Raw genomic sequence first — 15011 nt, 5'->3', positions numbered from 1 at the left:
ATTCTCACACAGAAACCTGTACACAAATGTTCATAGCAGGCTCTTTTTTTTTGTAATAGTCAAAAATTGGAATCAGCCAGATGCCTTTTAAGAGGTGAATGGCTAGACAAACAGTGATATATCCATGCCATAGAATCCTATTCTGCAATGGAAAGAAACAAACTATGGATACATACAACAACCTGGATGACTCTCCAGAGAATGATGCTAAGTGGAAAAAAAAGCCAATCCTTAAAGGTTACATATTTCATGACTCCATTTATTAACGTTTTTGAAATGACAAAATTTTACAAACAGAGGACAGATTAGTTGTAGTTGTCAAGGGTTAGGGATGCGGGAAGCAGAAGTGGGCGGAAAGGGAAGGAGGGAGGTGGGCGTGTTTATAAAAGGGCAACACGATGGATGGTTGCAGTGTTGAAACCATTCAGTATCTTGACTGTGGTGGTGGACATGTAAACCTACACAGGTGATAAAACTGTATAGAACTCAGTACACACACACACACACACACGCAAATGAGTACAAGTAAAACTAGAGAAATCTGAATAAGATCAGTGGATTGTATCCAAGTCAATATTCTGGTTGCTATACCATAGCTTTGCAAAATGTTACAATTGGGGAAAACTGGGCAAAGTGTACAAGAGATCTTCAGCTGCATGTGAATCTACAGTTATCTCAATAAAAATTCAACTTAAAAGAAGCAAATGCAAAAGCCCACACTGTGCAGGTAGTTGAACGATAACTGAATGTCCATTTGTACTGCAGGGACCACAGAAGCCATGGAGTCTGACCTCCATCTTTGAAGGGCTTACAAACATGTTTTGCCGCATTCATCCTGTTCCCATTTGTGAACAAGTGATCACTTGCACAAATGATCTGCATGAGCTTTGCTGTCTCTGTATTTTAAAGTGGTGATAATCCATGCTAATTCACAGGGGCCTGTGGGCTTAATTGCCATTTGCTCCTTCACTTTAGACCAAATTGTATTATTGTAATCATTGGGAGCTGGAGAACAGAGGTATAGAGTAGCTGCATATTTATGAGGCATTTTGTTGCGGATGTACCTGCCAACAGAATATTAAGTAGAACATTTGCTAAGGTACCAAATTCTGCTTGTGATTTGGGTATATCACCTCATATTAAATCTTTGCGTTTTTCTAGCCCACATTTTGCATCTGATTTTTCTTTCAATCACGACCTCTGGAAATATAATTCAGAGCGTGTTTATTAGATTTGTGAGAGATAATGGTGACCAGAAACTGTCACAGACACATCTGCCTGTGGGGTAGAAAAAATATGAAATGAGCATCTTTAAGATGATGAGAAAAAAAAATTGTTTTCAAAATGGTGTCTGTATTCAGTTTCCAGGCAAGGACATGAAAAATGAATCCTGCAATAGAGAGAGAGACAGGCTAGAAGTTTCCATCTCTGAATCCATAGGTGAATGTCACCCTGTGCAGGAGACTACAAATAAGGATGTTTGAATGAACTACAAACAGCTCTTGCTTATCTTTCGTGATGAAAAATGAGGATAGCACAGAGAATTGATGTACAGGGGCAAAACCAAATTGCCTTTTAGCTAGAAGAGCCCATCACAATGAAACCTTTCCTATCAGAGCTGATAACTGGATAGAAGGCTTAATAGTGGGCCAGACAAAGGCCTTAGAAAGTACATAAACTATATAGTCAATCTCTGCATATTTTAAGAATGGTTAGTTCATAAAGTAATTCAAAGCAGCTGGAGCATTAGATTAATTAATAAATCTTAGCAAATCAATAGCTACACACACACAGGGACCCTATGTTTTGATACAGGGTAGATTTCGCAGAATGGACTCAATTCATGTTACTTCATTCTTTTCCAAGAAGGGATTTCTCAAATGCATTAACTAAGAGTGATTTAATCTACATACCTTTAGGAAGGCTCTTCGTCTTCACACATGCACAAGTCAGAACAAATCCTTTGTTGGATCATGTGTCTGAGCTGAGATTAGGAAATTACTCTCAACTTACCTAGAGAGGAATTTTAGCTTCTCATCAGTCCCTAATGATCACTTCAAGAAATTCCAGGGCTTCCCCAGTGGCGCAGTGGTTGAGAATCCGCCTGCCAATGCAGGGGACACGGGTTCGATCCCTGGTCCGGGAAGATCCCACATGCTGCGGAGCAACTAAGCTCGTGTGCCACAACTACTGAGCCTGTGCTCTAGAGCCCGTGAGCCACAACTACTGAGCCCGCGTGCCGCAACTACTGAAGCCCACGTGCCTAGAGCCCGTGCTCCACAATGAGAGAAGCCACTGCAATGAGAAGCCCGCGCACCGCAACGAAGAGTAGCCCCCGCTCGTCGCAACTAGAGAAAGCCCGCGTGCAGCAATGAAGACCCAACACAGCCATAAATAAATAAATTAAAAAAAAAAAAAAAAGAAATTCCAGTCACCATCCATTCCTTTCAAAAATACATTAGATTTTTGTCACAGCTAAAACCTGGATACAACTTAAAAGTCCTTCAAAGGAAGATCATTGAATAAATTATAGCATAGCTCTATCGTACCCCCTACACCAAAAATAGTCAGGTAGGTCTATACTTTCTGATACGGAAATATCTGCAAAATATACTATTGAATGTAAAAAAAAGATACAGAGGACTATGCTTATGATGATGATCCCAACTGTGAAAAAGAAAAACAAAGAATATTTACACGCAAACCCAAGTTTTAAATTGTTTCTGCAAGGATATATAAAAAAATTTTTAATCATTACTTTTAGAGAAAAGCACTTGGGGTAAGGGATTGAAGAGAAAGGAGACTTTTAATTTATATCTTTATGCAGTGTTTGAATTTTAACCATGCATGTCTATTACTTTTACTTTAAAAACTAAATCAATTTTAATGAATAGTTAACTTAATAAAATAACTAGCAAAAAAGGTAAATCAACTTAAATTGTAAAAGCTTATATCCTTTTCTCTTAAAATTGTACTTTTAATAATGTGTCCTATGAAATTACAAGCCCATGTGTACTGAGATGTGTGTACAAGAAAATTCATTGTAGCATTACTTGTAACTGCAAAAATTTGGAAGCAATTTAAATGCTCATCCGTGGTGAGTTAGTTCAATAAATTATAGTACATCTATAAATGGATATATGAAGCCCCAAAATGGATGAGGTGGATATAAACCTACTGATGTGTCCATGATAATATTAAGTTAAAATAAATCAAATTGTAAACCTATATGTACATATGCATATATTATTTTTATTTTTTAAACTATACACATCCATACACACCCATGCATACACACACACATTATAAATCCATAGGAAAAAAAATTCTAAAAAAAAAATAGACACCTCTGTGGAGAGGACGCAGGGTAGGTTTTACTTTATGCTTCATGTATTTTTGCATTGTTTGAGTTTGTTTTACTCACAATCATATTTATTGCATTTGTAATTTTTTTTAATAAGGAAAAGATGCTTAAAAACTACTCCAAAACTAAATTACTAATGACTAGCACCTTTGCTGTGATTATTATTTATCACTGCACTGTTTAAATATTCCTGAGACATCTCCAACTACAGTGAATACTTGTTTATTAAACCCAGGTAGCATTCATGGTTTTCATCAAATGTTCCCCCAAAGCCTTGTTCTCATGAATATATAAATATACACATATATAATTTATGTGTAAATAGATTTATTGAGAATTGTAACCTAGCAATGTGTTCATTAAAATTTATTTTGGAAAGGTCATAATCCTTCTATGGACCATAAATAGCAATTTATTAGGCAAAAGCTGAAGCTAGACATGTAGTAACCACTCCTATTTATTCAGATAACTGCCCTCTTTTTCCCAGATGTCAGACGGCAAGATGGAGGTAGAAGAAATTCTATGGTGTTACAGCTCCTTCAGTGGTGAACAGGCAGTGACCATAGCTGGTAGCTGAATTTCCCCAGGTGGATTATCAGCACCAGCAATTCTCTTCAAAGGAAGCTTCTAAGAGAGTGGCTCATAACCGTTTTGGGGCCACAGACTCCCTTGAGGCAGTCCTGCAAGGTGTGTGGGGTGAAAGGAATGGGCTTTGCAACAGGACAGATCTTTGTGCAAATCCCAGCTCCACTACTGATTTGATGGGTGACCTTAAGCAATTTATTTAAACTCTCAGGGACTCTCTTTCTTCATCCATAACATGCCTGACACATGGCAAGGACTTTTAGTAAAAGGCAGCGATTATATTATTTTAGAATATGATGAAGACTATAGACTGTCCTCAGGAGGAAAAAAATTCATCTTGCATTTTTAGAATGGTGCGTACCATCTCAAGGGCTTTGCTCACCCGTCAAGGCCATTCTGGACCTCAGGTTAGGAAACCCTGGTCTAAGGTTTGGAAAGAACATTTGAAGGAACCTGAATAGTAGAAATAACATTTTCTACTCCTTTTACTGATTGTCATTTTAGGTTATGTTTTCTTTGGCTTGTTTGTTGTATTGGATTATTTGTATATTATGCCCACCAAGACTTAATCAGACCAAGAGGATAGATTGTACATTAAAAAGTGTACAAAAGAGCAAAATAAATGAGGGTCATCTAAGACTTTATCACTTCGGTTAGATTTAGTCATTTACCAGCAAAGTGGTATGAAAGGCCATGGCAATTCACTGGCCAGATTAGGTTTTCAAAGACCACTGCTAAGCATATGGATTTAATAGAGCCATACTTCTGGTTCCTTCCATCAAAGATAAAGTTACTTTAAACTGGTTTGAGTAAGCTGTTCAGGCTTAACCTACTCGCTCGCTTTTGTAATCAGAGACAGCTAGGACTTTTCTCTTTCATTTTCAAGGCTTCAGAAAGGAGAAAAACCAAATGCCTTCAGGTAGTAGCTCAAAGGAATGGCTTTCCTGTTCCTTTGCATTAGTCTGAGCTCAAAGAAACACAGAAACCCTCTGCCATTAACTCAAACAGCATCCAGACCGTTGGTGAAAACCTATCTCCATAGTCTGCAGGAGCCCTATTAGGCATGGATCTAGCCCCCATTCCCTCGCTACCCCCTCCCAAATCCATAAGAACAGTAAATACTATTCCTCTAAGAATAAGTGAACATTTTAGGAGATGAGAAAAAATTCTATCTGGATGCTGTTATCAATGACTTTACCCACGCTTCAGGACTGCAGCTGTTGATGATGGAGAAGATTGGATTTGACAGGAGAGTGGGGTTGTACAGAGAAAAACAATCTTATATTTCCTCCTAAAAACTGGAAAGAAGGGAGGAAATACACGTGTAATTCCAAAAACCCAGTTTTCTTACAAGAATTCCGTCTAACAGTTCTCCCACAACGTCATTGCTCTCAAAAGAAAAATGAATTGGTTTGTCAATACCATTCCCCACTAAAAGGGACTGGGGCTCTTTGGTAAAATGGCTGATTCTTGGGCTGAGTGGGAAAACTACAAGATAAGCCTGTAACATCTTGTTGTGCTAGAAAGTACGGAAGTGCTCGAAAAATAATGGGAATGTGTCAAAAGGACACAAGAGCCAGACTGAAGGACTCCCACTGGCCAAATCTGGGCCAATTTGAGCAATAAAATAAATGACAGCAACAGATTGTAACCCATTGAATAAACTAAGAGTTCATGAGTTCATGCTGATATAAACATATAAACAACTGAAGGAATAAATAAGTAAATGTAGAAGAAGAGAACACTCTCCCTCACAATAGAATACTAACTACTAAATGTACAAAAATGATGGAGTTCTAAAAATCATCATTTGGCAATCATCATAGTAATAAGTGATTGAGGCAAGAATCATCGATAGATACAAAACTATTGGGTGAAAGTTTGATAAGAACAGGATATTGATATAACCTCCTAATATCTCTCAGGAAATTACTCAATTATAAAGGAAAAAGAGTAACTTTGCAGTGGAGAAATCTAACAATCATCAGCAGCATCAAGTGATCAAAGTTACCATCACCAGTATTGAGACAAATTGGCATCATGAAAGACAGGGAAAAACTAAGGGTCTGTTCCAGATTAGAATCTAAAGAGACACCATAACTAAATGCAATGCATGATCCTGAATTGGATCCTGGACCAAGTAAAATATAACTATATTTTATTGGACCAAGTAAAATATAACTATAAGGGAAATTATTAGTACAATTGGCTAAATTTGAATATGGACTATGAATTAGATATTAGTATCATATCAATGTTAAATTTCCTGATTTTGACAACTGTACTGTGGTTATGTAAGAGAATGTCCTTATTCTCAGGAAATTACACACTGAGATACTTAGGGGAAATGAGGCCCTACGTCTGCAACTTAATCTCAAATTATTAAGAAACAATTTGTGAGTGTGTGTGTGTGTGTGTGTGTGTGTGTGTGTGTGAGAGAGAGAGAGAGAGTGTATGGAGGGGGGAAGAAAAGGGGACAGAGAGAGAGGGAGAATGATAAAACATATGGGGAAAATGTAACAGTGAAGCTGGGTAGAGAATATATAGAAATTTTTCATCCTATTCTTGCAATTTTTCTGTAAGTTTGAAATCATATCAAAATACAAGACAAAAAGTACTATTTGCTCTACGTTGAAAAGTAGACGACAAAACTGTAGCAACCTTGGGCCCCTCTGAGGAAGACAGAGCCTGGGCCTAGGAGTGGGTTATTTATAGTAGCGAGCAGAAGAGTTCTGCACCACCACTACCCTTGCTAAGGAAGACAATTCATCAGTTACTCACCGCAGCGCAGTCTCATGTCAACGGTTGGAATGATCTTGTTGACGAGCCAAACATCTTCTTCCCAACTAACCCTGTTTCCGCTCAAACAAACACTTCATAAACTCTTCCTTTCCCAGGATGTGGTCCCAGAGTTGAAAGTAGTACAAGCTGCTGGTGAACCTAGGAACCATGCCTTTAACATGGTCATCCCCTTTCTTGCGAAAATGTCCTAGAACCAGAGTCCCATTAGGCGCCACGTTTTGTGGGTGATCGATCATTACCAGTATCCTTTCTTTACTCAGGAAGAGCTCTAATCTGCCTTTCACACCATCCCATGTCAAGCATACTGTGTGCCACTGAAATGGAGTCAGGTGGTAACGGATGGAAAAGGTCTTGCCCAAGTTGTACACGATTAGCTGCTGATGGTCTCCTGCAAGTCCAAGGTCTATGTCTTCTCTACCCAGGAAAGTAGTTTTAGTAGTATAGGAGAAGGCCATCCAATCACTTGATCTGGCACCCACAAATCGCAGGTCAATGCATACTGTGAATCGACTGAGTTCAGGAATGGTGTTGGTCAGGCTTCCATATGTGTCAGCTCTGCCATAAAAATCCAGCCTTTTTCCTTTTAGTGAAAGTGCATCTGTCCACATTTGGGGAAGGGAAAAGAGAAAACAAATGAAATTTTTGTAACAAAAAAATCAATTTTATCATCTTTTTTAGCCATAGAGTCAAATCCAGATTATACAATACTATTATGAGTCAATACTAGTGCAAGTAAGCCAAAATAGTTGATATACAAAAATCATCTCTATTGGACATAAGCATGTGACTTTACTTTGGCAGAAGAGCTTCTTCCTAATTATATTTTGCCTGGGCTAATATGAAAAGTTAGATTAGTGTTCCCAGAGCACACACCAACTGAACACTTTGAGGGGGCAGTTAGAAGTGGGGTTGGGGGGAGACCAAGGAAAAGGCAGCTTGGACTTAAAATTTGCTGCACATAATCCTCACTCATATAATCAAAAGATGACTATTTCCATCTACCTAACTGCCTTATTATATTCACGGTGCAACAGCAATTTATTTCTCCAATGCCTTTTCCTGAGCCAAATTACCTGATTTATTCTGTCTCTGGAGACGGCTTCTCACTGAGGCACTGACAGGGGCCTGAAGGATGGACAGCACTGAAGCTGCAGGGCTTCCATTTGCATTCAGGAAAGGGAGAAAGGGCGCTGCTCAGAGTGGATCCTGATTCCTCCCTCCCATTTCCTCACTAAGGGGGCTGCAGCTTTAAGAGGCTCAAGATGGCCACGTACCTGGTTACCACGGGCTCTGCAGTCAGGCAACCTGGGCTGGAATCCCAGCTCTGACGCTCAACAGGTGGGTCACTTTGAGCAAGTAACTTAACCTCCAGATGCCTCAATGTTTGCTTCAGTAAAATGGGAATTCACGGCCACAGTGTTGCATGAATGCACAACCCAGGGCCACCACTATAGTCTACGCCAAATAACACCCTTACCTGCCGGCCTTACAAGATTGTTTGAAGATTAAGTGACATGATGTGTGCTCTCAAACATTGCTGAAGGACATGTGCATTGGTACAGTCTTTTGGCGGGCAATCTGGCAATATCTATGAAAGTATAAACTGAGTATGCCGTTTGTTTCACAGGTAGCTATTAATGAATCATGATACTATCACCATCACATACCTCACAACCCAGGGCACTAGGCAAATATCTGAGGCTTGCCGAACATCAACCTAATTCCACTCCCAGCACAGCCCAAGACAAACCAAAAAGAGCTTTATGGCAGAATGGAACATTAACCTTTCTCTGAATTAGGGGTGTAATGTTGGGACCGCCACTCTAGAACTGACAGCTGTAACAGCACACTATGCAGGCTGGCAGGAAGTGACAACTTCCCTGCTTTGGGAAGATGTCCCCATATGAAAGCTTCTAGATACTCCCTGGCCCTACAGAATTCTCTCCCTCCATTCCTCCACTGAATATCTTCCAAAAGCAAATAAATACATGTCTGCCCACACACACTCACCTGCACACACACACACACACACACAAAACCATACGCCGGAACTCATAGCATCTACCTGCCAGGGAGCTATTTCTGAACCATTCATGGTAGATGAGCAAGTGCTCTTTTCTGTCCTTGGCTTATGTGATTATAGTATCATCATCTTTCATGTGGCTAATAAATCAAGAGTTAATCCCACATGGCAATAATTGCTATGAAACCCAAGTCTCAACTATGGTTGGTTAACACTGCTTTTCTGTCCAGTCCTCCAAAATGACGTCAAATACAACACTTAAGAATGGTGAGCATAAATCTCCAGGGCTTACTTGTCCCTTAAAAGAGAATGTATCCTAATTTCACATGGTCTACAAAGGCCTCTGCTCTCTGCAGTATGAGAGTATAAAACCAGTTGCCAAAGGACATGAACAAGCAAGTAACTAAATCAGAAATATAAAAAGATGGGCTCTCACTATTTTTAAAACACAAGTTAGAACAACAATAAGATACCATTTTGTGCCTTTTAGAATGATAACACTTTAGACTGAGAATATCTAGGACTGACTAGCCTGTGGGGAAACAAGTCACTTTAAAACACTGCTGGTGGTGGGAGTACAATTAGTACAGTCTGTCTTTTTTTTTTTGAAGGCAATTTGCCAATATCTATGAAAATTTTAATTGTACATAATTGTGCATATGCTTTTGACCCAGCAATTCCATTTCTATCAATTTATTCTAGACAAACATACATGTGTACAAAGCTGCAAGTACAAGGATATTTATTGCAGCATTGTTTGTAACTGAGAAAAAAATAGGAAAATGTCTATGTCTCAAGAAGTTAATTGTCACCTCTATACACTGGAAAAGTAAAACAAAGTAGATGTATAGAGTCATGGAGAGATTTCCAAGGTTTACTATTATGTGAAATGGGAGTCACATAAGTATAGATATAGTATTATCCTATTTCAAAAATAAGAGAAAAATGTGTGTGCTGGCATACACTAGAAAAAAATCTGAAAGAATACACTCCAGATAAGAATGAGTATCTTCAGGTTTGAGATTTAGGGGGATTTTTACTTTCTATGTTATTTCAGTAATATTTGCATTTTTTAAATAAATAATGTGTTACATTTATAATCAGAAAAATAAGGATGGATGGATGGATAGATGATAGGTAGATAGATAGATAGATAGATAGACAGACAGACAGATAGATAGATAGATAGATAGATAGATAGATAGATAGATAGATAGATAGATAGATAGATAGGACAGGTAGATAGAAACCACTTGTGGCCATACTTGAGGTTCTGCAGACAGAGGTAAGTTTTGCTTAGATCTGAGCAGAAGTGTGGGGTAGTGGAATCCAAAAAGGCCAGATTCAAGTCCCAGTTCTGCCCCTTTCTAGCTGCGTGAACATGGGAAATGAATGCAGGTAAAAGCATTTAAATTTTTTAAAAAAAAATGTTTAATGAAGTACAGCTGATTTACAATGTTGTGTTAGTTTCGGGTGCACAGCAAAGTGATTTGGATATACATATATATGCATTATGTATACATATATAATATATATACATATATAATATGTATATTCTTTTACAGATTCTTTTCTGTTATAGGTTCTTACATGATATTGAATATAGTTCCCTGTGCTATACAGTAGGTCCTTGTTGGTTATCTATTTTACATATAGTAATGTGTATATAGTAGTGTGTACATGTTAATCCCAAACTTTTAATTTATCCCTCCCCCATGTGAAAGCTTTTAAGACAGCGTCTGGCACACAGTGAGCACTATATGAATGTTAAACAAATAAACTCACGTCACTTCTCTGAGCCTCATTCCTCCATGGTAAGATGGGAGTAATAATTACCTACCTTGTAGGGACGTTATGAAAGCTGATGCAATAACTAACAAACTGATGCAATAACTAACGTTTAGGTCACGTTTGTGAGAAAGTTGATAAACTGCGAAGCCCCGTGTAAATGTCAGCTGCCATGTTTGCCATTGTCATTATTAGAGTCCTTTTCTTCCACAACCTCTTCTGCGCCCTCACACATGCAAGCACGTCTGCGCTGAGCCCTTGCTGCAGCCTCCAGGCCCTGAGCAGGGCTTGGAGGAGGCTGGGCTGTGATGAGTTGGGACAGAAGCTTTGCCCTTCTGTTTGGCCAGGCAACCAGCGTTCTCTGCCGGGCCTCTCCAGGGCCTGCTTCAAAAGCCACTTGTGTCTTTGCATATGATTTAACTATCCATTGCAGATGTCTGCTTGAACGCTGCCATCTGTTCCCTGGCAATTTTCAAGTTCAAATTGCATGATTGCTCCCCTGAAGCGTGTTCTCTCTTGATTTGGCTCCTCTGTGTCTCTTCGCCTCTATCCTCTGTTTCCTTTTATTTTAAATTACATGTATTGTCTCCCCCACTTTAAAAAAAAAAGAGGTTTTTTTCCATTATAAAAGTGATACTGTACATGCTTTTTTAAAAGAAAAAAATGGAAAGTATTAGAAAGTAAAAAGATGAGAACAAACTCAGCCAGAGTTCCACCACCCAGAGACAACCACCATTAACATTTTACAATATTTCTTTTGCTGTTTTGGTTCTGTGCATGGGTTTTGCTTGTTTCTATGTGGCTGAGATCATATTGTATGAAAAATGTGGTACCCTGCTTTCCTCACTTAACATTATGACATAAGTGTTTTCCATGTTGGGAAAACCTTATCATAAACCCCATTTAAATGACTATGTTACAGCCCCCAGGAGTGCCAGGCATCATTGTATTTGTATTGAAAAGATACACATAACATAAAGTTCACCATTTTAATCATTTTAAAGTGTACAATTCAGTGGCATTTAGTACATTTACGATGGTGTACAATCATCACCATTATCTAGTTCCAGAACTTTTCATCACCCCCAAAGGAAACCCTGTACCAATTAAGCAGTCACTCCCCATCTGCCCCTCCCTGTACCAATTAAGCAGTCGCTCCCCATCTGCCCCTCCCTTCAGCCCCTGGAAACCACTAATCTGCTTTTTGTCTCTGTGGATTTGCCTATTCTAGACATTTCATATAAATGAAATCATACAATGTGGCTTTTTGTGTCTGGCTTATTTCACTTAGTGTAGTATCTTAAACGTTCATCCATGTTGTAGCATGTGCCAGTACTTCATTCCTTTATATGGCTGAATAATATTCCATTGTATGGGTATACCACATTTTAAAAATTAATTCATCTATTAATGGATATTTGGGTTGTGTCTACCTTTTGGCTATTATGAACAGTGCTGCTATGAACATTCATGCTATTCATTTTGTTTGAACACACGTTTTCATTTCTTCTGTGTATATACCTAGGAGTGGGTCATATAGTAATTCTATGTTTAACTTATTGAGTAACAGCTGACCTGTTTTCCACAGTGGCTGCTCCATTTTACATTCCCACTAGCAACATATGAGGGTTCCAGCTTCTCTACCCCCTTGCCAACTCTTGTTGTTTTCTGTTTTTTTTTTAATTAGTATTATAACCATCCTCGAGGGTGTGAGTGACATCTCATTGTGGTTTTGATTTGCATTTCCCTAACGACTAATGACATTGAGCATCTTTTCATGTGCTTGTTGACCATTTGCATATCTTCTATTCAAGTCCTTTGCCCATTTTTAACTGGGTTGTCTTTTTATTGTTGAGTTGTAAGCACTCTTTATGTATTCTGGATACTAGGACCTTATGAGATATATGACCTGCATATAGCTCCCTTTCTGTAGGCTGTCTTTTAACTTTCTTGATAGTGTCTTTTGATGCACAAAAGTTTTTAATTTTGATGAAGTCCAATTTATCTGTTTTTTCCTTTGTTGCTTGTTCTTTTGGTGTCATTTCTAAGAATCTATCTATTGTCAAATCCAAGGTCATGAAGATTTACCTCTATGCTTCCTTCTAAAAGTTTTATAGTTGTAGTTCTTACATTTAGATTGTTCATACATGTTGAGTTAATTTTTATATATGGTGTGAAGTAGGGGTCCAACTTCATTCTTTTACATGTGTTTACATGTATTTGTATGTATACATGCATATATGTTTACATACCCAGTTTTCCCATCACCATTTGTTAAGTAGATTATTTTTCCCCATTGAATGGTCTTGGCACCCTTGTGGAAAATTAATTGACCATACATGTATGGGTTTCTTTCTGAACTCTCAATTCTGTTCCATTAATCTATGTCTATCCTTATGCCAATAACACACTGTTTTGATTATTGTAGCCTTGTAGTAGGTTTTGAAATCAGGATGTGTGAGTCCTCCAACTTTGTTCTTTTTCAAGGTTGTGTTGGCTATTCAGTGTTCCTTGCAATTCCATGTGAATTGTGGGATTGGCTTTTCCATGTTTGTAAAAAAGACCATTGGAATTTTTTAAATTTATTGAAATGTTTTATTTTTTTGGCCATGCTGCACAGCTTGTGGGATCTTAGTTCCCCCACCAGGGATTGAACCCAGGTGCACGGCAGTGAAAGCACTGAGTCCTAACCACTGGACCATCAGGGAACTCCCTAAAAAAGACCATTGGGATTTTGATAGAGTTTGCCTTGAATCTGTGGATCTCTTTGAGGTATATTGCCATCTTAATATTAAATCTGTAAACATGGGGTCTTTTCCATTTACTTAGGTCTTCTTTAATTTCTTTCAGCAATGTTTGTGGTTTGAGTGTAGAAGTCTTTCACCTACTTGGTTAAATTTATTCCTTGGTATTTTATTATTTTAGAAAGTATTGTAAATGAAATTGTTTTCTTAACTTCATTTCAGATTGTTCATTGTTAGTGCATAGAAGTACTACTAATTTTTATGTGTTGATCTTGTATCCTGCAATTTGCTGAATTTGTTTGTTAACTTAAACATCTGTTTTTCAGATTCTTTAGGATGTTCTTTATGTAAGATCGTATTATCTGCAAACAGAGATAGTTTTACTTTTTCTTTCCAGTTTGGATGTCTTATTTCTTTTTCTTGTCCAATTGCTCTGGCTAGAACTTCCAGCACAATACTGAATAGAAGTGGCAGAAGTGGGCATTCCGGTCTTGTTCCGGATCTTAGGGGAAGATTTTAGCTTTTCACAATTAAGTATGATGTTCACTATTAGGTTTTCATAGATGCCCTTTACAGCTTGAGGAAGTTTCCTTCTATTTCTAGAGTGTTGAGTGCTTTTATCATGAAAGGGTGTTGGATTTTGTCAAATGTTTTTTCTGCGTCAATTAAGATGATCATATTTTTTTCCCTTCAATCTATTAATGTAGTGTATTACATTGGTAGATGAATTTTTATATGCTGAAACACCTTTGCATTCCTGATATAAATTCCACTTGGTCAGGGTAGATAATCCCCAATATGCTGCTGGATTTAGTCTGCCAGTATATTGTTAAGAATTTTTGCATCTAGATTCATATGGGATATTGGTGTGTAGTTTTCTTTTCTCATGATATCTTTATCTGCCAACTACCATTTTTTAACTCTCTAGCAGATTGATACAGCAAGAGAATGTGCCCCAGGTCTTTCTCTGGCGGAGCCGGAGGGAAAATAATACTCTTGCCATATTGCCACAATACTCACTCAAGATGTCATTCTATTTTGCTTTTTGCTAAATTCCAAAGCTGCTTTGCCTGAGGATGCCAAGTTTAAGCAATTTTAAAGCAGAATTGAATTCACTGAGCATAAAACAATGTCAGTTTTTCCAAGAATGCTCCTACTTTTGTATTATCTGATTTTCTGGGCAGTCGTATAACTGGAGTCTTGGCCCCTATTGCCAGTTTCCAGTGCTCAGCATAATGGTTGGCACATAGTAGGTACTTTATTGCTATTTACTGAATATAATCATTGTGCCCTGTATTAGGGCACTGAGTTGGAAGCTGACAGGTGAGCATATGGAGGGCTGTCCCTTGTGCAAAAGTATCAGTGCTGTGGGTGAAGCATCTGGCATAGGATGACAAATTCTGAACTACAGACTGAACTTGTGCCCTGCCCTCTGTTTTAGAGAGCCTTTGGCAAAAGATCAGGAGATAGTTCCCTCTCCCTATCAGACCCCAAAAGTAACAAATACATCCATTTTAAAAGTCAGTGAGGCAAATCTGCAAAATTATTAGTGATTAGTAGTCCAAGGTCTGGCCAAAAGAAGACTTGTAAATAGTGTCAAGTGATGTCTCCTCAGTGAACAGTGGAACGTACAGATAGAGAAGCTCTTTGAAGTTGCCAGATCAGCTCGGCTCATAAGCCTGAGTTTAAAAAGGCATCATTCTCC

General features: G+C 38.3%; 1 protein-coding gene across 1 annotated transcript in view; it reads right to left on the bottom strand.

Annotated features, from left to right (window-relative positions):
• Positions 1–7359, bottom strand: part of ADGRG4 (adhesion G protein-coupled receptor G4) — a 131767-nt gene extending 124408 nt beyond the window's left edge. The window contains 2 exon segments of the mRNA XM_061178225.1: positions 6731–6821; positions 6823–7359. Coding sequence (XP_061034208.1) covers positions 6731–6821; positions 6823–7359 — 628 coding nt within the window.
• Positions 7360–15011: the final 7652 nt, after the last annotated feature.

Source organism: Eubalaena glacialis, chromosome X (assembly GCF_028564815.1).
Source record: "Eubalaena glacialis isolate mEubGla1 chromosome X, mEubGla1.1.hap2.+ XY, whole genome shotgun sequence".
Classification (NCBI taxonomy): Eukaryota; Metazoa; Chordata; class Mammalia; order Artiodactyla; family Balaenidae; genus Eubalaena; species Eubalaena glacialis.
The sequence above is the reverse complement of the archived record's forward strand: the minus strand, read 5'-3'. Positions and strand labels throughout refer to the sequence as shown.